General features: G+C 36.0%; 1 protein-coding gene across 1 annotated transcript in view; it reads left to right on the top strand.

Annotated features, from left to right (window-relative positions):
- LOC150087229 (dynamin-binding protein-like) overlaps positions 1–24,189 on the top strand; it is a 427,088-nt gene that overhangs the window by 334,630 nt on the left and 68,269 nt on the right. Inside the window, exons 18-19 of the mRNA XM_090372415.1 lie at positions 6,344–6,501; positions 20,751–20,933. Of these exons, the coding sequence (XP_090228541.1) occupies positions 6,344–6,501; positions 20,751–20,933 (341 nt within the window). The remainder of the gene's footprint in view (positions 1–6,343; positions 6,502–20,750; positions 20,934–24,189) is intronic.

A 24,189-nucleotide genomic window follows, 5' to 3' on the forward strand; every position in this document is an offset into this window, starting at 1 on the left:
CCCTCAGGTAAATAATTCCCGCTTAAAATGGAAATTTTCCAAGGCCGATTGGAAGTTATTTGCTCTCAGTATCTCATTCAATGATGAAATTATCAATTTCCAATCCATTGATGATGCCACACAGCACATCACATCTCAGATTCTGAATGCCGCGACCAAAGCCATACCAAAAATGCGTACTGGTTCGTTTAAACATGCCAATATTTGGTGGAGTGAAGCATGCCAACTTGCAAAAAAAGAGAAAAACAGGGCATGGAACCTGTTTCGTAAAAACCCAACTACCAAGAACCTTATAAATTTCAAAAAACTGAAAGCAAAAGCGCGATTCGTAAGGAAAAAGGCAAAAAGAGATTCTTGGATTCAGTTTGCCTCTACTATAACGAAGAACACAAACAGCAGAATAATCTGGAATAAAATAAAAAAACTAAATGGTAGATTTCTCCCAGCATCCTCTCCAATACTGAGATGGAATGGACAAGATTTATCATCTCCAGATGAAATAGCTAATGCTCTAGCAGAAAACTTTGCCAATATCTCAGATACAGCTGCATATGAACCATCTTTTCAGCAACTTAAAAGAAGGACTGAGCAAAGCAAATTAAATTTCAGTACAAGAATAGCGCTCCCATATAATCAACCCTTTACAATGTTGGAGCTGCAGGTTGCTCTAAACAAATCAAGAAATGGGGCATCAGGACCTGATGGTCTCTATTACGTCATGTTGCAACACCTAGACAAAAAGGCTCTAAATTCCCTATTGCTTTTTCTGAATCGGGTCTTCTCCGAAAGCTATTATCCTCGCTCATAGTGTCATTCAACAGTGCTAGCTTTTCCCAAACCTGGGAAAGATCAGACGAATCCATGCAACTATAGACCGATATCCCTTACCAGCTGCTTGGGCAAGACATTGGAAAAGATGGTACACAATAGACTTGTATGGTACATAGAATCCCACTCAGTCATCAGTAGTAATCAATACGGCTTTCGCAAAAACCGATCCACATTAGACCTTATGGTGAAAGCTGAGTGTAACATATGGAACGCCTTTATTCGGAAAGAACATCTTGTCATGGTGTGCCTGGATATTGAAAAAGCCTTTGACACCACCTGGCGCTATGGTATTCTGCAAGACCTATATGCTATAGGACTCAGAGGTCGACTCCCAATGATCATAGAGAGTTACCTTAAAATTAGAACCTTTCAAGTGAGTTATCGTAATGCTGTTTCGCAAGCTCTTATCCAAAGAGAAGGTGTACCACAGGGATCGGTACTCAGCGCTACCCTCTTTGCTCTTAGGATAAACAATCTAGCGCAGAACATCTTGAGTAACGTAGAAATCTATCTTTATGCTGATGATCTTGCGATATCTTGCCATTTACAGAATATGCGTTCCATTGAACGACATTTGCAGCTTGCAATAAACAAAATAGTGTCATGGACTTCACGTAATGGTTACCGTCTATCAGCAACCAAAACTGCAGCCATTCACTTTTGTAAAAAACGCCAACTACATCCAGAACCTGAATTAGCACTGGAAAAACAACCGATACCAATTACCAGCAATATCCGATTCTTGGGCATAACTCTTGACACTAAACTGACATTCCAGAAACACATACTACAAACGCAAACTGTCTGTATGAAAAAGCTGAATATACTTAAAGTCATCTCATCTATGACATGGGGAGCTGATCGCTATACTCTACTCCACCTCTACCGGGCCTTAATCAGATCTCGATTAGATTATGGTGCTCCTGTTTATGACTCTGCCCGAAAGACTCTGTTAGCCTGTCTCAACACAATACAACATAGTGCGCTCAGGATTGCTCTTGGGGCGTTCAGGACTTCGCCGGTGCAAAGCTTATATATAGAGGCCAATGAACCTCCACTCCACCTTCGGAGAAAGATGCTGCTCCTCAATTATGCAGTTAAAATATATAGCCTTCCATCTCATCCTATCTGGTCATACCTCTATGATCCACAATGGGTAAACCTTTTCAGAAATAAGCCTTGTGAAAACAAACATACAGGAATCCGTCTACAAGAACTGATTCAGCAGTGGAATATGCAGTTGGACAATTTACATCAAGACAGAGAAATTGTACAGTCTCCATGGAAAGTGTGTATACCTTCGTGTGATGACTATTTCCGACGTTGGGGGAAACACTCCCTGAACAATCCAACCATTCAGAAACTACATGCAGCTCACTCTTTGGCAAATGCAGACACTTTGGAAATTTATACTGATGGCTCTAAAAATGACACAGCTGTGGGAGCTGCTGTGGTGCTACCAACATCAACAGTGTCTGTTTCATTACCACAAGAATGCAGCGTTTTCACTGCAGAACTCTATGCCATTAAGATGGGTTTGACCTTACTTGCTCATGTTTTCACTCCGAAGACTATTATCTATACAGACTCCTTTAGTGCAGTGACAGCCCTCCAAGGCAATTCTCGCTCTCCACATCCACTAATAAATCAAATAAGAACTCAAATATCCGAATTTCATAACAATAGGCAGACTGTCACATTCTGTTGGATTCCAGGGCACACTGGAATACCAGGAAATGAGAGTGCAGATAAAGCAGCAAGAAACCCCACTGATAATAACCACATCCGGATTCCTTACACAGACTATAAATCAATCATACGCCACATTTGCAATGAAAAATGGCGAGAAATTTGGCATAATCAGGTAAATAACAAGTTACGAAATATAAAACAGAATCCACAGCTATGGAAATCTAGTTTCCGTTCAAACAGACATGAAGAGGTTGTGCTTGCCAGAGCACGTATAGGTCATACCCAACTTACACATCACTATTTATTGCGAGGAAATAATCCACCACTGTGCTTCCACTGTAATTCAACGCTAACCATAAAACATATTCTTATAGAGTGCACTCACCATCAGTATGCCAGAAACACATCATTCCGATCCCTATCAAATTTAAATGAACCTCTTCAAATTAGACATATGATTGGAGACAACTCCAATTTACCTGAGTTTTTCCACTATCTAAAACAGATTAATATATTTATGCTCCTATAAACCCTTTTTATTAATCATTACTGTGTCTCTCGACAAGAACAGGCGCAATATGGCCAAAGTAGCTCTTGCGACAAAAAAACCCAACAACAACAACAATTACAGAATCATATAACTCCCTGTTAAGAGCTTAATGAACTTCTGTCCTCCTCTTCTTTACAGAATTCCTCATGTGTGAATGTAGATGCAAAATATTCATTCAGTTTTCTCAAAATACTTATTCAGTGTCAGCTATCTGAGCAGGATCATCAACAGTCGAACCATCGACTGTTGATGATCGACTGTTGATGATATTGTTTGAATAGTACCCAATAGTAAATTCCACCTGTACACTGCATATCAGTTATGCAGGTGGAATTTAAACTCAAATTACTCCAAATGAGAAATCACACTATACCCCCCCCCCCATTTGCACAACCCTGTAAGGTTTTGCTTACTTCCTTTGCTGCCTCCCTTAATATAACTGGATAGATCCCATCCATCCCAGGTTCCTTTTTTATGTTTAACCAACAATTTATCCTCCACTTTGCTCTCCGTTATTACAGAATCATATAACTCCCTGTTAAGAGCTTAATGAACTTCTGTCTTCCCCTTCTTTACAGAATTCCTCATGTGTGAATGTAGATGCAAAATATTCATTCAATTTTCTCAAAATACTTATTCAGTGTCAGCTATCTGAGCAGGATCATCAACAGTCAAACCATCGTTATCAAGTGCACAATCTGATTCGTTCCCTTTCTTTTAGAGTTTACATAAGTAAAGAAGTCTTTGTTGTTTTGAATGTAGATGCAGAATGCCCATTCAATTTCTCGGCAACCTGAGCAGGGTCAGGAACATTTAATCCATTGACATCAAGTCGCCAAATGTGATTCAACCCATTCCTTTTACTGTTAATATAAGCATAGATGTCTTTGCTGCTCTCAATTCTTTGCCAGAGACTTCTCATAATCTGCCTTAGCTTTCCTAACAATTCCTTTCTGACTTAATTACAGACTAATTTATACGTATCACAGGCTTTTGTGACACCTTATAATTTATTAGCACCTAAAGCTTCTTCTCTGCCACTTATCTCAATAGTTCATCTGAGATCCATTTAAGTTTAATCCTTGAACCACATTTCTTCATTGGTATGAAAAGCCTGGTAGCTTCTATGATTACTTCCCTGACTGCTCCCATTTAGAATTTTTTGTTGGTAACATCAGTTGGTCCAACTGCATACAATTTAAAAACTGTCGGAGACCACTGTAGTAACCCTACGTGTTTAATTAACTCCCACCTCAGCACACCGTGATCACTGCCACCCAGATAGTCTTTCACCTGCAGATTCTTAATGTACGAAGGGTCACTTCTAATATTCAGATCAACAGTATTAATTTGTCATGTTACTTCTCTTCCATCCTGCTGTAGTAAACAGTCATCCAATAAATCTACAGACCTCTTGCTAGTGTTTGAGTGACCAACCCACAAGTTCCAGTCAATATCTGGAAAGTTAAAATCACTGATTACTACAATGTTACTAGCCCACTCTTTGTGTAGTTGTTTGTTATACTCATTACCATCATAGCACTCTTCTCTCATTTTTGATTTTCCAGTGCTTATGTCACACCAAACTGACTCAGCATTGCACTCACTGCCCAATCATGTTGAGAGGATGTACTGCCTTAGATTTAATATGTTTCTAAACTAAGAGCAAGGTCCCCCACTCTCCTATCCTCACAATGACTTAATCAAATTTATTTGCTATGCTTTTAGCATTAGTGTACATGCACCTGTACTTATTCTTAGTTACCCTAATATAGGCCACGTGTTTGCTTGTTTCATGACTTGCAGCGGGCCTTGAAATCCCTGAAAATTCAACATGCAGCAACCTGGAAATTGTTTTCCAGGTCACTGCACTTTCGAATAGAACAGTGCATGAATCACTTTTGCTTCCATCTGTGGCTCTAGTTAATGTATTAGTCTGTGTATCCCCCCCCAAGCTATGATCCACCTAGCATTGCTTTGATAGCATCAGTGAACACTTCTCCATCCCTTCTATTTAAGTGTATCCCATCCTGATAAAACATTCTCTCCTGTTAACAAGCAACACATATCACATTGAGAAAAATTCTATCCATCAGCCTTGCAAAGTCTCTCCAGGGCTAAATTGATTGATTGGGTGCTCAATATTTACTCCCTCCCATCGTGTCTGGGCAGGATTGTAGACACTTTCAAATTTAATCCTAACTTGAGACTTTTTCCCAACATTGCCCTGTACATGTTAATTAAATCCTCAGATCTTCTACTCTTAATATCATTAATGTTCATGTGTACAACAATAACACCGTTCATGCCCTTAAAAGATATCTATTCTACAACATCATCTACTTTTTCCCCTGGCAGACACCCTGGTCCCATTCCAGTTTTCCTTTTTGCACAACAAATTTCTTGTTTCTCTGACAAAGTTACCGATAATTACTACCTTCTTTGGGACTAGTGCATGAGAGAGAGAGAGAGAGAGTGAGAGTGTGAGTGAGTGAAAGAAACTGATGACATTAAAATCCATGTTCCAGAATAAATTGGTTTTGTGTCATGCATTTTTCCTTCTGCATGGAAATTTGCTTATATGCAGCAGATTCCTAAACAAATAAAGAGTGAAAAGTCTCTCCCTTTCATATGTCTTAGTGCACTTAAAGCAACTACTGTATTTCCAGAGTAATGGAGTTCATCAAGAGTCAACTGTTGCACTCTTGTGAAACCTTCCATCTCATTAATGATTGCCAATATGATTCTGTCAGTGCCATTCCACTGGTGATACATTGTCTTATCTTATTCATATAGCAAATTCCATGGAATCTTTAGGAGAAACTCAAGTTCTCCCACACGTGGTACTAAAGTATTTGTCAGTTCAAAATATCTGCCACCTTTGGAGTCACCAAAAAAAAAAAAAAAAAAAAGCTAAAAATTAAAAAGCACTAAAACTGTTAAAAACTAAAGAGCACTATAAATTGTAGCTGTTGAAAAAATAGACTCATTCTTTTTGAGCAGCAATATCTGAATATTGAAAGTTATCGGTTTAAATAAGACGTTTGAAACAAATTCCACAAAATTCTTGAAGTTATTCATGTTCCATATCATTTGCACATGATGCCATGTACAGATAACAAAGGGCAACCAAATATTCTTTATATTTTAAAGTTTTCTTGTGTTTTTTCATAACCGGTGTTTCTATTCAAATGCAGTGTTGAATATTTAACTGTGATTTTTCTTATATTAATAAAACAGTAGTGCTTAGTTGTCTTTCTTTACAGAAAGCTTCCATAAACAGAAATGTGGTTGCTCCACTGAAACAGCTTCTTCAAACCTTTGATGGTCCTACCAATATTATCCAGAAAAGGTATGATAAACTGTTAGACTTTGAGTCCTGCATGAACCGATTGGAAAAGAATAAAGATGTCACAAAAGTAAAAAGTGTAAGTTTTATGCCTCAGTAACATAAAATTTATAGATTTGTTGCCAGTGTAATTAAAATAGTACACCAGTTTCTTACAATTTACACATTTACTTACTTTCAGTTATACCTTTTCACCATTTTTTTTAATAAAAACTTAAGTATCAGTAGTTTTCTCTAATGGGGAAGTGTTATTTATTTGAAGTATAAGGAGGGCAACTTGTTGTGAAGGATTTCACAATATGAGTTGTTACAATAATTATGCCAATGTACAAACTTCAGTTTGTCTAAAAAATTCAAACTGTGTAGAATGTCAGTAATGACACTAACTAATGTCATAGTTTGAGGCTTTCTGACCTAAAATGTTATTAGTCTAAAAACTTATTAAAATATAAAAGTGAAGCAAATTGTTTTCTTTACTAAATGCATAAAAATATCTCTGGGACAACAGCATAGCTACCAGTTCTGGACTTGTAGAAAGAAGGAGATTTTGTAATTTTTATCAGAAAAAGCAGGAGATATAATTTAAATCCAGACTTCAGACTTGAAATTAAATTTTTTTTACAACATACATATTTCATATTATGTACAGTCATGGAACTTTTCTGTCTGTGGATATTCTCTTTGGAATATCTGTTAGCTACCTCACTGATTATCATTGCTTTGTGAAGGCCTTTCTTCAGTCTGACGTATGCAACTTTTGTACTCTCTTGATTTCTCTCCTGATATCATCAGATATTCTTAATATAACAGTGGAGATCAGTCTAACTGAAGTTCTAGTTAATTAAATCTAATCTGTCCACAATGTGAGTAGTTTTATCATATCTATTACTGAATAAGTTAATAAGTATTTTTCATTTAATTGTGTTCCAAATTTAATTTTTATCTTATGGTATTTTTTTACACTGCTGAGTTTAGTTTTGAAATCAAGACATGTATTTCAGAAGTTATATTTCTTTCAATAAACAGCTATTACCAATGGTAATGTTTCGGTACCAAACCGCTGCATTGTAGGTAAGCATTTCTTTGTGAAATTGTACATTATATATAACTGAATATTATTTTTTTTGGTTTGGTATAAAGTGTATTTGAGTGGTACTTACAACCATTAAATCCTAATAGTTAGTGTTAATTTATGGTAATCAGTAGTGGAAGTGATTTAGTGAGGATAGTAACATACAATAGTCTAGTGACATCCACATTTAAAAATTTTATATTTTAGTGTTGGTTATTAGTATTAAAAATGTTCTTGTTTATACTTCGGCACGGCCGCCAGGTCAGTGGAGTTTACAATAAATCATCAATATAAATGTTAATCATATTTAGCAGTCACTGGCTTGAACCTTGGTCTACTTGAAGGGCGCATGCTACTGCACTCACGCTCCTGACCACTCGGCTACATCAGGCCTAGTGCATACCTGTAAACCCTCCGGATTTTCGATGGAGAATCTGCTTTTTTTTTTTACTTGGTTTAGCCTTTCTCCATCTCATTATCTTAATGTATTTTGTGACAAAGTTTTTCTGCCTTTTTTTGCAAAAACTTTGTTTTTCTCTGTGTTTTGCTTTTCACAAATAAATAAAACTATATTAAAATTTGAATTTTTAAAAATTTTGTGGATTTCTGATTAGTTTAATTAATTGGCCATCAGATGTATGCTGTGGTTGTTACTTGGATTTTAGGAGCATTAGCAACTAAGGCAACATATTGCTCTGAGGATATGTGGTGATTATTCCCTGACCTTTCTGTATTTGGTGGTCACGGGCTCGAACCCCGGTCTAATCAAGAAACGTGTGCTATGCACTGCGGCTCCTGCCCATCTGGCTACGGAGGCACCTATGCTGTGGTAATCTACATTTAAAAATAGGAAGCTGCAATGCAATAATAGTGTTGTTTGCTGTTATATGCATTTATTTCTTATTATACCTCTGCAGTGTGAAGTTAATTAATAATGTCATTCAATAAGATGCTGAAGAAATACAATGAATTTCACAATACATATACACAGGATTTTCCTTGTATTATATTATAAAATCCAGAAAAAGGTAACATGTTTGCCTTGTGTTCTGTATGTAGATATGATTTTTCAGTTTCAAATGGTGGGAAATGTAATGAAATCAGATGTTTGAAAACTAATAAGCATTAATGACAGTGTGCAACACCTAGAAAGAATTACAAAAACAGATCTTGTATATCATGATGATAATGTCGTATATGCCAGATGTGTATTTGCATCTTCTTCTGAGTTGTGCTTATCATGCAGGCATGTTTTCCGATAATGCATTATCAGAAAACATGGATTTAGTACAAATCAGAGTAAGATGCAAATGATGCTGAAAAATGGGCCATTTTCAGTTGCTACAGATTGTAGTAACCACAATGATTCCATGCCATATCTCATTGTGGTGACCTGTCATAATAATAATAAAAAATTCATCAAATTGAAAGCATCTTTATCTCAGTGCCAGCATTGGAAGGGAAGGCTTCAGAGTTCAACTTTGGGCAACTTCTTTTAAACAAACTAAAAGCATGTGGGATTCCTTTAAGAAATTGTCTGGCATTTACTGTTAATAATGCACTATAGTAAGCCTGAAAATTTGAGTAGTAAGAAAAGAAAGCGGAGATTGAGCACTTAGTGGTAATAGGCTATCCTCATCATCTTATTAATTTGCATGCTGAAAAGTTATCTGCTTGCCTTCCAGTGAAAGTGGATGAATACTTTGTACACATTTACTACTCTCTAGGAAGAAGTGCTAAAAGGTAAGAAAGATTTTAATAAACTCCAAATGATGCATGCCACTGAGGCAAAAAACGATTTTGAAGCATGCGTGTACACGTTGGCTGTCCTTGTTTAAATGTGTATCTGGATTATTAGAATAGTGTCATCCTTTGACAAATCTGTTTATAAAAGAGGTTAGAAGTGTTGATAAAAGCAATATGAGCACACTTTTCAGTGCCACCAAATTGAAAAGTACAACAAGCAATCATTGAGGGTGCCACTAACTTGTGTTCAAATCCAGTTAATCCAAAAATTTTGAAAGAAGGCAAATTGATGAACTCAATAAAAAGAATGTCTGAATGGCAAATTTCTGGTGCAAGCAATCCTAAACAGGCCAATCAAGCTGATAACTCTAGGCATGTTATCCTCACTTGTACAGAAAGTATGTTCGTGTTTCTTTTTTTGAATTGAATAAAGCAACTTGCTTGTTTCTTTTAAATGTTATACCAACCTTTGAAAATACAAACGTAGCTCTTCAATTGAACTTCCTCATATTCATGTACTGAGGTCATTACTCCTAGATATGTCAAAAAGTGTCATATGCATTTTTATTTTACCAAGGTTTTATGGATCTTCCAGTTTAGAAATTGATTACCATAGCCTGATAAGTTGCCAGTTATGGTAGTGACAAAATGATGCAAGGGAGCAATATTATACAGAATTAGCTATAAAAAAGAGTTCCCTACTTCATTTACCCATCCCATCTAATAATTTGTTCAATTATTCTTTAAATTGATTTGCACTAGGCATCTGTTTACTGAACCCATTTAAAACCATGAATTCTGCAATATACTTTTGTACTCGTGACTGATGTTGGACCTATTCCAGCAGAACTACATCTTTCCTAAAATGATGCTACCAAATCTATATGCAACCTAACCATTGCCTTGTACACTGGGATAATTTCCTGCCGGAAAAATTCCTGTATATCCCTGATGGAATCCCATGAGTTGTCCTAGCATTCTGTGTACACTACTCAGAGAACTTCATATAGTGAACTTGGTTCCTTTACAGAAGATGCTTGTTATATGAGGAGTCATTGCTAATAATCAGATCAAGAGTATAGTAAAATCCCTTTACTGTGAATATTATATTAACAAAAATTTCACTGTGGCAAAAATATTTGTGTGTCTTGTCATTTGTCTCATTGGAACAAAATAGTTTCGGTTAAAAATTAAATATGACAATTTTTTTAAAAAAAATCCACCTCTGCCATAAAATGTATTAGTGTATAATGAAAGAAAAGGTTTATTTGAAATTTATGAATAGCATGTATCATGCTTTCTACAATTTGCACATTCTTGAATGATTTTGTTCTCTCTCTCTCTCTCTCTCTCTCTCTCTCTCAAAATAATGGTACATTGGCACTGTTTTACAAAAAAAAAACAAAAAAAAAAAAACACGCAGATGTTGTGATCAATTTGGGCACTGATAGTTAAGTTTCCCCCCTTTTCTTTTGTAAATAATAAAAAAAAAAAAAAAAGAGACAAAAACAGATATGGACATTACAGAAGAAGTGTCATTTACATGATTTCAAGTCTTTTTGTTCTAAAATATTCCTGTAAGTAATTGATTCAATCAGAATTAGTAATATAATTAAACTTGTATAACTGAACCCATGCATTTTGATTACCCTAAAGTCGGATTTTTGTATTAATGCGGTAAGGATCTTAAATATTCTTTTAGTGGCATGGTACACAGGTATATAAAGAACTGGAAATCAGTGGAATAACGAGCACCTAAACCTGTGTGGAGTGAAAATTTGCCTTTAATTTCTTAAAGACTTACAGATTATTCTCAATGATTTTGGTACTTGCTCTACCACTTCTTCAGTGACTATAAAGACAGCAGATCTGGTAAAGTAGGATGATTTGAATTACATAAATTTGTTAATTTTATTGCAAATTTCATATTTGTTAAGATTTAGTCTTAAATTAGTTAACAAATAGCTATTAGCAAACATCAAGTAAAGATTAAATTTTAACATGTTTAAATAATTTTATATTAGTTATTAATTTAATAAGATTAATAATTAAAATTAAACAAATTAACATTAAGTAAATGGATAATTGTGAATACTCTTTAATGCCGTCTTTATGACATCATCAGACCCTCATGCCAAGATGCTGGTCTACAATTCATTATATTTATATGTTCTGTTTACAATCATTATATTTATATGTTCAGGTCTCCTGGGACCAGGGGAGGTCCCAGGAGACCTGCGGACTGGAGATGTGTGAATGTATCCCCAATGCATAAAGGAGGTCAAAGGGTGAAAGAAGTAATTACAGACCTGTTAGTTTAACTACTGTTCCAAGGAAAATAATGGAGTCACTAGTAAAAGTAGTAGTAGTAGTAGTAGTAGTAGTAGTGGCATGTGATGCAAGATTTCTGGTCTCTTGCCAAAGCTATTGGCCGAAACTTTTGCCCATCTTTGCTCCCACCTCTGTCCAAACCAGATGGTTCTGATGCCACTTCAGCCAAGGATAAAGCTGACCTGCTAGCATCCCATTTTTCTTCCAGCTCATGTATTAATGATCTTGGTAAAACACCTCCCACCATTCCCAACACGCTCCATTCAATGCCTCCTGTGGTCTTCCGTCAAAAGGATACAGAAGGATTTTGATGAATCTTGATGCTAAGAAAGCTCCAGGTCCTGATGGTATTTCTCCACTTGTTCTCAAAACCTGTGCTCCTGAACTTACTCCTATTCTTTGCCGCCTTTTTTCACTTTCTTATTCCAAAGGTGTTTTTCCTTCTGCTTGGAAATTTGCTCATATCCAGCCAGTTCCTAAAAAGGGTGACAAATCCCTCCCATCCAATTATCGTCCCATTGCAATTACTTCTACTCTTTCTAACGTAATGGAAAAATCAATTAACCGCCAACTCTTAAACTACCTAGAAACCTTCCGTCTGATCAACGATCACCAGTATGGATTCCGTCAGTGTCGATCCACTGGAGATATTCTGGCTTATGTTACCCATTTATGGACTAATTCAATGGAAAGGTTCGGTGAAACACAAGTAGTTGCTCTTGACATCTCAAAGGCTTTTGATCGTGTTTGGCATAAAGGTCTTCTAAACAAGCTTCCATCTTATGGTTTGCCAACTGTTTTTAGTAATTGGTTATCCAGTTTTCTCTCTGATCGCTCACTGAGGGTGATGGTAGATGGCTCTCTGTCTTCTAACTTCTCCACTAATGCAGGTGTCCCCCAAGGTTCAGTTCTTTCCCCCACTCTTTTCCTCTTGTATATCAATGACCTTCTTCCATTGACTGAAAATCCTATCCATAGTTTTGCCGATGATAGCACATTGCATTCAACTTTCCATTTTGAGAAACCTTGTCCTGCTCAATCAGCTTCAACTTCTCGAAAATCTGCTACCAATTCCTTAAATGCCGATCTTCAGGTAATTCTCCAGTGGGACAAAGACAACTTAGTTGATTTCAACCCTTCTAAAACTCAGTCTTGTCTTATATCTCGCAAAAAGGATTCTTCTGCTCCTATACTTATCTTTAGTGACACTCCAAAAAATGATATATGATATATCTCTTTTGATATATGATATATCTAGGCAAAATGATATATCTCTTTTGGGGATTACCCTGACTTCTAATCTCTCTTGGCACAAGCACATTACAAATATTGCTTCCTCTGCATCTAAAAAACTTGGTTTTCTCTTTCGCTCTCGGCGTTACTTTTCTTCCAAACAGCTGCTCACTCTGTATAAATCGCAAATTCACCCTGCCATGGAATATTGTTCCCATATCTGGGGTGGTGCCCCCAAAACCTCTCTCTGGCTTCTTGATTCCATTCAGAAGAGGGCAGTTAGGTTAATTAATGATTCATCTCTAACAGAGTCTCTCCACTCACTTTCTCATAGACGCACTGTTTCTGCTGCATGCCTCTTCTACAGATACTTCCATGGGCACTGTTCTTCTGAATTGGCTTCTATAATTCCTGCTCTCTCTTTCAAAACAGTCCGAACACGTGCCGCCACCAGCCAACATCCATTTACTGTCCAACTTCAAACCCACAGAACCAACTTTTCATCTTCCTCATTTATTCATTCAACTGCCGTTTTCTGGAACTATCTTCCTTCATACGTATTTCCTGAAAATTACAATCTACAGAAGTTCAAGTCCAATGTCAACAAATATCTTCTTTCGTCTTCTTAACCTCAAACCCAAGCACGGTACTAAGTACTATAGGTTCTAATACCTCTCGTGTTTGGGGTTCACATAAAAAAAAAAAAGTAAGTGTATGAGCTTATGCAGCATCAACCAAAAGAAAAAAAAAAAAAAAAAAAAAAAATTACAAAACAGTTCCTTCTAAATGTTTGTCCAGTTCCTCCTTAAATTTATTTAGCCTATCAACTTCCACAACGACAGATGGAAGTTTGTTCCAGCAAATTTTCCGCACATCTATTCTACATCTGTCTTTTCTCAATTTGAATTTACAAGCGGTCTGAACAAGCGGAAGAATCCCATCAGAATTCAGCGTGCTCAACCAATTCAAGGCCTTATACACCTCAATCAGATCACTTCGCAGGTGCCTAGTCTCCAGCCACTGCAATTTGCAGAACATAAGCCTCTCTTGGTAAAAGGATCCCTTCATTCCCCTCACCAATCTTGTTGCCCTTCTCTGTACACGCTCAAGCAAATCTACATCCTTCCTAAAATGTGTCCTCCAGACATGTATGCAGTACTCAAGGTGTGGCCTGACCATTGCCTTATACAGAGGGACAATCACCTCCTTTTCTCTGCTAGCAAAATTTCTGTATATTATTGACAAAACCCCATGACCTGCTCTGGCAGCCTGTCTGCATTGCTCAGAAAACTTCATATCTGACTGCACAATTACTCCCAGGTCTTTTTCATTTTCTACCACCCTATGTGTAGTACCATACAGTTGGTATGTTTATGTTTCTCTGGGATTACTTCTACCCATATGCAGTACTTTGCATTTGTCAATGTTAAACTTCAGTTGCCACTTCTCAGCCCATCTGCCCAAATTTTCTAGATCTTACTGCAGTAGCACGCTGCCATTACTGTCATTAACAACCCTGCCAACCTTTGTATTATCCCCACTGCATATAAAGGGAGTCAAAGGGTGATACAAGTAATTACAGACCTGTTAGTTTAACTACTGTTCCAAGGAAAATAATGGAGTCACTAGTAAAAGAAGTAATGCAGGATCATCTAGACAAGGCCACAATTATACATTGAGGTGTATAAGGCCTTCAAACACAGTATGGGTTTGTTATTTGGGAGATCTTGTCTGACCAATTTGATTGAATGCTATGATGGAGTGATAAAGAAACGAAGCAAAAAATTTTAATATCATATACTTGGATTTCAGGAAAGTTTTTGACACTGTCACACATAAGACTGCTGTACAAATTGGAGCAGTGTGGCATTAAAGGAATTTTACTGCTATGGATAAAGGAATGGTTCAGTGGGAGAAGACAGTGCGGTTATCAATGGAGACTGCTCTTTGTGGACTAACATTATTAGTAAAGTCCCACAGGGTTCCGTGCTGGTCCTGTTATTGTTTCTGTATTTATTAATGATATTGATGAGAGTATATCAGGATTATTTTCTAAGTTTGCAAATGATACAAATGATAATGCTATTCAGGAATTTTGCTAGCAGAGATAAGGAGGTGATGATCTCATTGTATAAGGCAGTGGTTAGGCCACATCTTGAGTGCTGCATACAGGTCTGGTGGCCACGTTTTAAGAAGGCTGAAAAGTGCTGAAATGGATGCAGAGAAGGATGATGAAATTGACAAAGGGGAGGAATGGATTGTTTTGCCAAGAAAAGCTTCAGTTCTGCAAGCTGCGCCATCTAGGGATTATGCACCTGTGAGGTGATCTGGTTGAGGTGTTTAAAGATTTGAATGATGAGTAGGCCCAATTCTGATAACGTTCTTCCTCTTGCTCAGACTACGCACATGAGGAGACATAAATTCAAATTGAGGGAGAAGGATTTCAGGAAGGATGTGAAGAAGTTTGCATTTGGCCAATGGGTGGTTAATTGCGAGAACAAGTGTCTATTCAAAGAAGAACTAGGCAAACTTCACCCTCAGTGAAAAATGTATCTATGATTGGCCCCAGGAGCCCTTAACTGGAGTTTTAATTGAAAATATTCGCTCCTGAATTGTAAACAACCATCTTGGTATGTGAGGCTGATGGCATCATAAAGTCAGCATTGTAATGCTGACTTTATGACACCATCAAGTATTCATTGTTAACCAATATATTAATTTATTTAATTTTAATAATTAATCTTATTTACTAAATTAATAACTAATGTAAAATTATTTAAAACTATTAAAATTTAATCTTTACCTTATGTTTGCTAATAGCTATCTGTTAATTAATTCAATACTAAACCTTAACAAATATGAAATGTAATCAAATTAACAGCTTTTATGTAAATCAAATCATGATTTACATAAAAGAAACCGAATTTTTTTTTACTCCTCTAGTATACGTATTTTATCATTTTATTTATTATTTAAAGTCAATATTTAAGTAAAATAAAATGTAAATTACTGCTTTTATATACAATAGAACTCAAAAATGTGGAATGTTCTGAATATTTCTCCAAAGGTATTCATCCTTACAAGGGCAGAGGGAAAAATACTGGACTTATGCGTAGCACATGCTTCTTGATTAGACTAGGGTTCAAGCCCGTCACCACCAAATATGGAGGATGCGGAAAGGTCAGGCAATGACCACTGCATATTCCCGGAGCAATATGGCCTTAGTTGTTAATGCTCCTAAAAACCAAATAACAAACAAACAAACAAACTGGACTGACCAGCCTTTAAAAAGCACTGTTGGTGTTAAATTCATCCATTATGTTCCATTAGTAATGCACAAATACCAATGACATTTTATATATTAAAATATATGGTTATTGCTATGTTGAAAATACATGGTTACCATGTATTTTCAACTTTAGTATTATTTTCAACATAGAAAATAATACTAAAGTAGAGTAGTACATGTTTAGTTTAAGGCAAATGGATTGTTGAAATCAGATTGCACTATTTGTACCTTGTATTAAAAAATATTGGACAATTGTAACACTCATACTAGAGATAGCATTCTTCATTTTTATTACGCAAATATATTACACCTGGACCATTTGTTCTGGCAGTACAGGTTAACATTTTGGCTTCATTAGAATTAATAGAGACATATTATGCAAGAAAGCAAGCTTATACAGCACCAGCCAAAAAAAAAAAAAAACACACACACACACTTTCCATTTCACTCATTCATTCACTCCAAATGTTTGTTTTTGTCTAGTTCCTTGAACTTATTTAAGCTGTCACCTTCCACAAAGACAGATGGAAGTTTGTTCCAGCAGTCAACCACCTGCTGACTAAAGGCAAATTTCTGCACGTCTATTCTACAACATTTTTCTTCAATTTGAATTTGTCCCCCAGGTGATTAATACTGGTAATTTGCTGATGATGTGAAGTTCCTTTCAGACTTCACACCATCAACAAACTTTTGATAGATTATAGGGATCATAGCTACTGTCTTGGAGATTATAGGGATCAGAACTACTGTCTTGGAAATTATAGGAATTGGAGCTACTGCCTTCTCTAATAAAAATAATGTATTACCCCTGAATATGTAGGCTACATGCATAACAAATTATAGGGATCAGAGCTACTGTCTTGTCTAATAAAAATAATGCATTACCCCTAAATATATAGGCTATATGAATAACCTTTAAAAAGAAAAAAAAAAAAAAAAAAAAAACTGAAATTTTCAAAAATCCGGGATGGTGCTATGTTTCCAAGCAGTACCTCATAAATCTGGCAACCAAGGATGCCCGATTTACGAGATACTGCTGTATTAGAAAAGTGCAGCAGAATTTATATGAACAAATAATTCTTTTGAAATACTTTATGGCAATATTCATTTGAATAAATTTCAGTACAACAAAATGATTGTCTGAAGTTTGTTATAATATTTGTTGTAATGGGATTTGATTATTTTTTTCTCTTGTTGCTTTTCTAATATGATCAAGATTGTTTGCTGATAATTATACTCATGACAATGCACTTGCCAGACTGACAAGTGTGTTTGTCAACAGTATGCTTGCCACACATACGAATTGCCAAGAGTATGCTTCCCAGACAGGTTTGGTTGATAGTTTTCACAGACAAGTATAATTTAGTCTCTCTCTCTCTCTCACTCACACAACCTTTAGTCCATGCATTGTACTAAGTACTATAGGTTCTAATGCCTTCTGTGTTTGGAGTTTTCATTAAAAAGTTATCATCTGGTTCTTATGTTGCTTGCCAGTGAGAAGATAACCCGCTCATTTATTTTATTAGCAGAGGCATATGATGCAAGAAAGCAAGCTTATACAGCAACAGCAAAAAAAAAAAAAAAAAAAAATCCCATTTCACACATCCATTTGCTCTAAAAGTTTGTCCAGTTCTTCCTTGAATTTATTTAAGCTATCAACTTCCAGAATGACAGATGGAAGTTTGTTTCAGCACTTGACTACCCACTGGCTAAAGGTAAATTTCTGCACATCTCTTCTGTAACTGTCTTTCCTCAATTTAATTGATGCTTCCCCCCCCCCCCTCAGATTTGTAATCTGAGCAAGAGGAAGAATCCCATCAACATTGAGCCTGCCAAACCATTCAAGGCCTTATACACTTCAATCAGATCACCTCACGGGGTACCTAGTTTCCAGATGCTGCAAATTGATTTGCTTCAGAGCCTTACACATTCAAACAGATTCTCTTCCTCCCCTGTACTAAAATGCTATAATGTGTTTTTTTTTTTTTTTGTTAATTTTTTTTATTATTATATAAATATTCTTTTAGCAGCATGATGTGCAGGTATATTAAGAACTGGAAATTAGTGAAACAATGAGCACTTAAATCTGTGTGGATTGTAACTTGCCTTTAATTTCTTAACGAATTACAGATTATTCTCAGATGTTTCATGATAGTTCGTGTACTACTTCTTTAGTGACTGTAAGCCGACCAGGCTAGCCGGGTGGGTAAAGTGCCTGCCTGGCAACCCAAAGGTTGCAGGTTCGAATCTCGCCTTGGGCTTGGATATTATGATGGTGCCATACTCTCTGATTGGACCTCAAGGCCATGATACATAAAAAAAGCAGGAAAAAACTGGTTCCTTCGTGTATTGCTTGCATCATACAGGGGAAAGCAGCCTGCAGAATTAGTAAATTACGTTGATATGATTTTCATAAAGTTGTTAATTTTAAATACACTTTATTACCATTAATTTGATTACACAATTTGGTCATACATTATTGCATGTTAATTTGATTATATATTTCTTATTTGTTATGGTTAAGGTTTTATCTTGAATTAATTAACAAATTGCTATGAGCAAACATCAGGTAGAGAATCAAGTTTTAACAATTTTAAATAATTTTAAATAATATTACATTAGTTATTATTTTCGTTAATAATATTAACGATAAGCTCTTTTTTTTTTCTCAATACATCCATCCAATAAATAATCGATAGAACACTGTGGGGCCTTCCCGACTGCCTGTTTACCGTACATTGTAAACTTCAAGTCTACTTGAACCCTGTGAGCTATTCCTGGATTTCTGTTCTCCAGGTGTGAGACTACATTTAAATAACACCTTATTTTTCAGACCATATTTGTAACCAAGTTCACTCCTCTTCACTCCTTATCCAAATCATTTTGAAGCAACCTGCGTGTCACTGGTTATTAACCACTCTTTCATACTTCACATCATCAGCAAACTTTTGACAGATTCACTGTACTCTGTTGTCATTTATCAAGGAAGGTCTCCAGTTGCTATGCCAATCCATTCTGAAGAATGGCCATTTATGACTACACCCTGTTTCCTATCCATCGGGAAACAGAGAGTAGTAATTACAGAATCTTTTCTGTAATATTTGTTTTCCTCCAGCTTACAAAGTAGCTCCTCTTGGGACCTGTAACAGAAGCTTTAATAAAGTATAGATATATAATGTCAAAGATTTTTTTTTTTTTTTTTTTAAACCGAGCCATTTTGTTATTTCATGGTATTAATTAACCATACTTCATGATCTTGCACATCAGAAATGAAACTCAGTGGTATGTTGTTATTCTATCACCTTTCTAGGGGCTCTCCCTCGTGTGCTTGCACGCATGCACACGGATTGGGAGACATTAGCACTTTTTCAGTCCTTAGTCCAAGAGTTTCGTCACAGAGTTGAATGGAGATCTTAGTACCATTACCAACAGTTTGATGTACTTACATACTACTTTTTTTAATTTCTTATTTTCCAGTAGACACTTCTCAGAGATTGATATATTACTCTTATTATAATTACTATTAATTGTGTGCTCATTGCAGTGTACCTTTTAAACACATTAGCCATAGAGCAAGAGTGGAATTATCCCTTAGAGCACCAAAAGTGGAGCTAGCCTGAGAAATATGGGTGTCATATCAGAAGAACATGAGGAATACACTTGTGTTGTTGTATTTTTGATAACAAGATTTAGGTTAGTAAGTTTTATGAAGTAAAACTTACTAACCTTATAAAAAAAAAAAAAAAAAAAAAATTACTGGCTTTTGTGTGCAAGTAGCTGCCCCCCATCAAAAATTTCTGGTTTCGTGTTAGGAAGTAGGTTGTTTTTTTGGTTTTTAGGAGCATTTAACAACTAAGGCCATATTTCTCCGGGGATATGCGGTGGTCATTCCCTGACCTTTCCGCATCCTCCGTATTTGGTGGTCACGGGCTCGAACCCCGGTCTAATCAAGAAGCGTGTGCTATGCACTGCTGCTCCTGCCCCCACCTGGCTATGGAGGTGCCTTAGGAAGTAGGACAACCCACAGTTGTGGTTCATTTTTGACTTGCAGTTCAAAAATGCATTTAATGACCCATGTTTTGATTAGACTTTTCAAATTGTGTTTAAACTTGCAACATTGTATTTCATTATAGTCATTTATTTCCTTCTTTATGTAATTTAGTTTTCTACCTAAAAAGAAGAAAGAAAGGAACTTTCTTGAAATGATTGAAGCATTTAATTCCATCAGTTTAGGATGACATTTTAGTTCTCTGATTATACTAACAATTTTAATGGGTTCAGTGTTTAGCTGTCAATATATAAGGAATAAAAATAAACATTATCTAATTACTGCTTATAACTAAATCTGATAAAATTTATTCAAATTATTTTGTATATTTGGATTGTTCTTTTTTTGCTATTTATAGATGTAAAATATTAAATCTTTTACATCTTTAAAAAATTGAAAGATATAATTCCTCTATTGCCGCCGTAGCCTAGTGGTCAGGCGTGCGGGTGCATAAGTACATGTGCCTTGAGTGACTGGGGTTCAAGCCCGTGACTGCTGAATACGGTGTTGTTTCTTGTATTCTGTCTTGTTAACTCCTCTGACTGTTTGGTCGTCGCGGAGTATAAACAGAAAATTTATTTATTTATTTATTTATTACTTTTGATAAAGCTTCGTGAGGCACAGCAGCTAGCAAAGAACACATATGAAGCCCTCAACATTCAGCTTCTAGATGAGTTGCCAAGGCTCTGCTCTATTGCTACTGAAATCTTGGAAGATTGCATTGTGTCCTTTTTGCAAGTTAGGAAAAGTTTAGTTGGTCGCACTGCTAAACAAATGCTACAGTTAATGGAGGTAAGGATTAAAATAAATATAACAATAAATGAAATAATTTAATCTCTTGAAGATTGACAACTAATGGTGGTTATTATATAAACCAGTGTGGTATTATGTTAATTTTCTGAAAGCATTTTAATGTACCTCATTGCTTGCATTCTTTGTACCAATCTTAAAACAACAACAACAAAAAAAAAAAAAAAAAAATCCTGGCCAGTTTAAAAGTCTTAATATAAATTTTGAATTCTCTCATGCTGATAAGCCATTTACAGATCAGTGATATCCCAGATTAGAGTTTATAGGTAGTTTTAATTTTTGAGGTTTTATTACTGCAACTCACCTGATAAAAAAAAAAATGAGACTGACAAGTTGAAATGAGTGATATACCCTAGAACACTTTATTGTCAACATCAGGAAAGGACAACCTGCAGGCTTGTCCTTTCCTGATGGGCCATTAAAATGACCCATGGGCAATGGGTCATTTTAATGTGCCCTATAATGAATTGATCAATGAAATATTGATAATTAGTCTATAAAATCAAGATTAACAGACTGTAACTTACAAATAATCATGGCAAAGATTTTAACACATTCTTTGCATTTTTTTGCAAAGTATCCAGTCCAACAATCACATTTATTGATAGCTTATTTCATAATTTTTTTGTGTTGTTATATAATAATATCAAGATTTAAATTTCTTTTTCATTTGTGTTACATAATAAACAGTTTTTGTTGATTATTGTTGTTATTTTACAGACGACAAATAAACAGAATAAATATTTTCCAACTACATGCACACAAGAAGAAGTTTTGAGGTGAGGGTAGCAGGTCTCTTGAATATACCAATTTGGAGTTAAATGGTTTGATAAAAACAAAGTATGGTTGTAAAGAAATTTTGGCAGCTCAAAGTGAACAGAGCACCTAGGGCTACTCTTAATATAATTGGAATCTATCCAGTTATACTAAGAGAAGCTGCATAAGTGATAGCTAAACCTTCTATCCACAATAATGAGAGCATCCTTAGATTCAGGGAAGTATGAGAGGATTTCAAAAAAGATTTTTATTCACCCAGAAATAGTTGTGATAGAAGGTTGAAACAAGCACTGTATATTACACTTTTTCAACATAGTCACCAAACAAAATGACACAGTTTTGACACCTCTCGATACACTTACTCAGGCCAGTTTTGTAAACCATGACTTGGCAGCAAAAATCACCTCATCAGCAGCAGCAAAGTGTTTTCCGTGAAGAAAGGACTTCAGGGTACGAAAGAGGAAGAAATTCGAGGAGTCAAGGTTGGGGGACTAAACAAGATGTGGCAGTATTTCAAAACCCACATTCATTGGCATATCTCACTGCAGCATGTGAGAAATGTGCAGGGGCATTATTGTGGAGTAGGCACACACACACACCTTTGGACAGCTTTTCCCATCTGTTTTCTTTTATAGCTGCACATAGATTTATGAGGAAGTTGGAATAATACTCATCACTGGAATAATACGTCACCTCACGGCCCTCTTGAAGGCAATCTGTTAGTATTACACCATGCTGATCCCAAAAAACTGACATCAACTTGCAAGCACTTGCACCTTTTCCTTTTTTGGGGGATGGTGTTTCTGTAGGCTTCCATTGTTTTTACATTTGTTTAGTTTTAGGATCATAGTGATGGATCCAAGTTTCATACATGATGACAAGCCGTGAAAAAAAAAAAAACTCCTTGCTTTTCCTGGCACATCGCCAACATTTCATATGCACATTCTGCCCTTTCCTTCTTTTGGTAAGAGGTCAGAAGTGTGGGAACCCATCAAGCAGACACTTTACTCATATATAACTGTTGATGGATGATATTCTCCACAGATCTTACACTAATTTGGAGCTCTGCTGCTAGTTCTTTGACACTGATATGGTGATCTTCGAGGATTAATGCCTCAATTTTTGCAACATTCTCGTACAGTAGTTGCTGTGAATCCTGGGATTTCTTTATCATGCACTGAGGTGTAACAGTACTAACCTTGGCAGTCTTCTCTATAAGCTTCATTTAATTTAGCATTGTAAAGGGAAAAAAATGAACTGTCAGATCAAAACCAAAATTTGTGTGGTTGCTATAGAGATTTCAAGGTATCAAGCAAAAAAAATTTCATCTTTCTATCACAACCACTTCTGGGTGAATACAAATCTTTTTTGAACTCCCTCATGCTTGTAAATTGCAGATGTGCAAATGAAACTCACAAGGGTGGCTCAAAGGCTGAAGTGAGTAACTATATATACCTGTCACTCTGTGTCAGTGAAAATGATGGAATTATTAGTTAAAGAAGTAATGCAGTATCATCTTGATAGGAATGGAGTCATAAGGCAATCCACAGTAAAGTGTTGTTAAAGGGGCGGGGGGGGGGGGGGGGTTATGAGGTTGTCACAAAGGAACTGAATGCAGAGAATAATTTTTACATCATCTACTTAGATTTGAGTAAAGCCTTTGATACTGTACCACATATATGATTATAGTATAAATTGGAACACTGTGGCATTAAAGGGAAGTTACTACTACAGATAAGGAGATGGTTAAGTGGTAAGAGACATAGATTGGTTATAAATGATCAATGCTCTTCATAGATTAATGTGATGAGTGGAATTCCACAGGGGCTACTGTGTTGGATCTCTTACTGTTCTTAATGTCTATTAATGATATTGATGTAGATTTTCAAGTTTGGTAATGATACAGTGGTGGGTACAGTGGTTAATGATACTAATCAGGGTATACTACTTTAAGGGGATCTAAATAAACTCAGCAGATAGTCTAGAATAAGGCAGTTGAAACTTAACAGTGATATTTACAAGGTGCTGCATTTGGGAAATAGTAAACCCCAGAATAACATACCATTTGGGTAATATCAAACTCAAAGTAATGAAATAGAAAAAAGATCTAGGGATAATTTTGCAATCTGACATGAAATTCTCTCTGCAGTGAAAACAGACTGCTAGAATAGTTTGTGGGGTTCTGTCTGTGATTGATAGGAACTTTACCAGCTGGCAAAAAGAGGTGTTATCCTATTGTATAAGGTAGTGGTTAGCCACAACTAGAATACTGCATACAGGTTCAGTTTTTAGGAAGGATGTAAATCTGTTGGAAAGGGTGCAGAGATGAGCAGTATGATTAGTTGGAGGTACAAAAGGATATTCTTACCAAGAATGACTGTGGTTCTGTAAATTACAATCTTTGGAAATTAGGCATCTGTAGGTTAATATAATTGAAGTGCATAAGGCTTTAAAAGTACTA

This window comes from Mastigoproctus giganteus, chromosome 4, assembly GCF_048544385.1.
Source record: "Mastigoproctus giganteus isolate SK-2022 chromosome 4, ASM4854438v1, whole genome shotgun sequence".
NCBI classification, from domain to species: Eukaryota; Metazoa; Arthropoda; class Arachnida; order Uropygi; family Thelyphonidae; genus Mastigoproctus; species Mastigoproctus giganteus.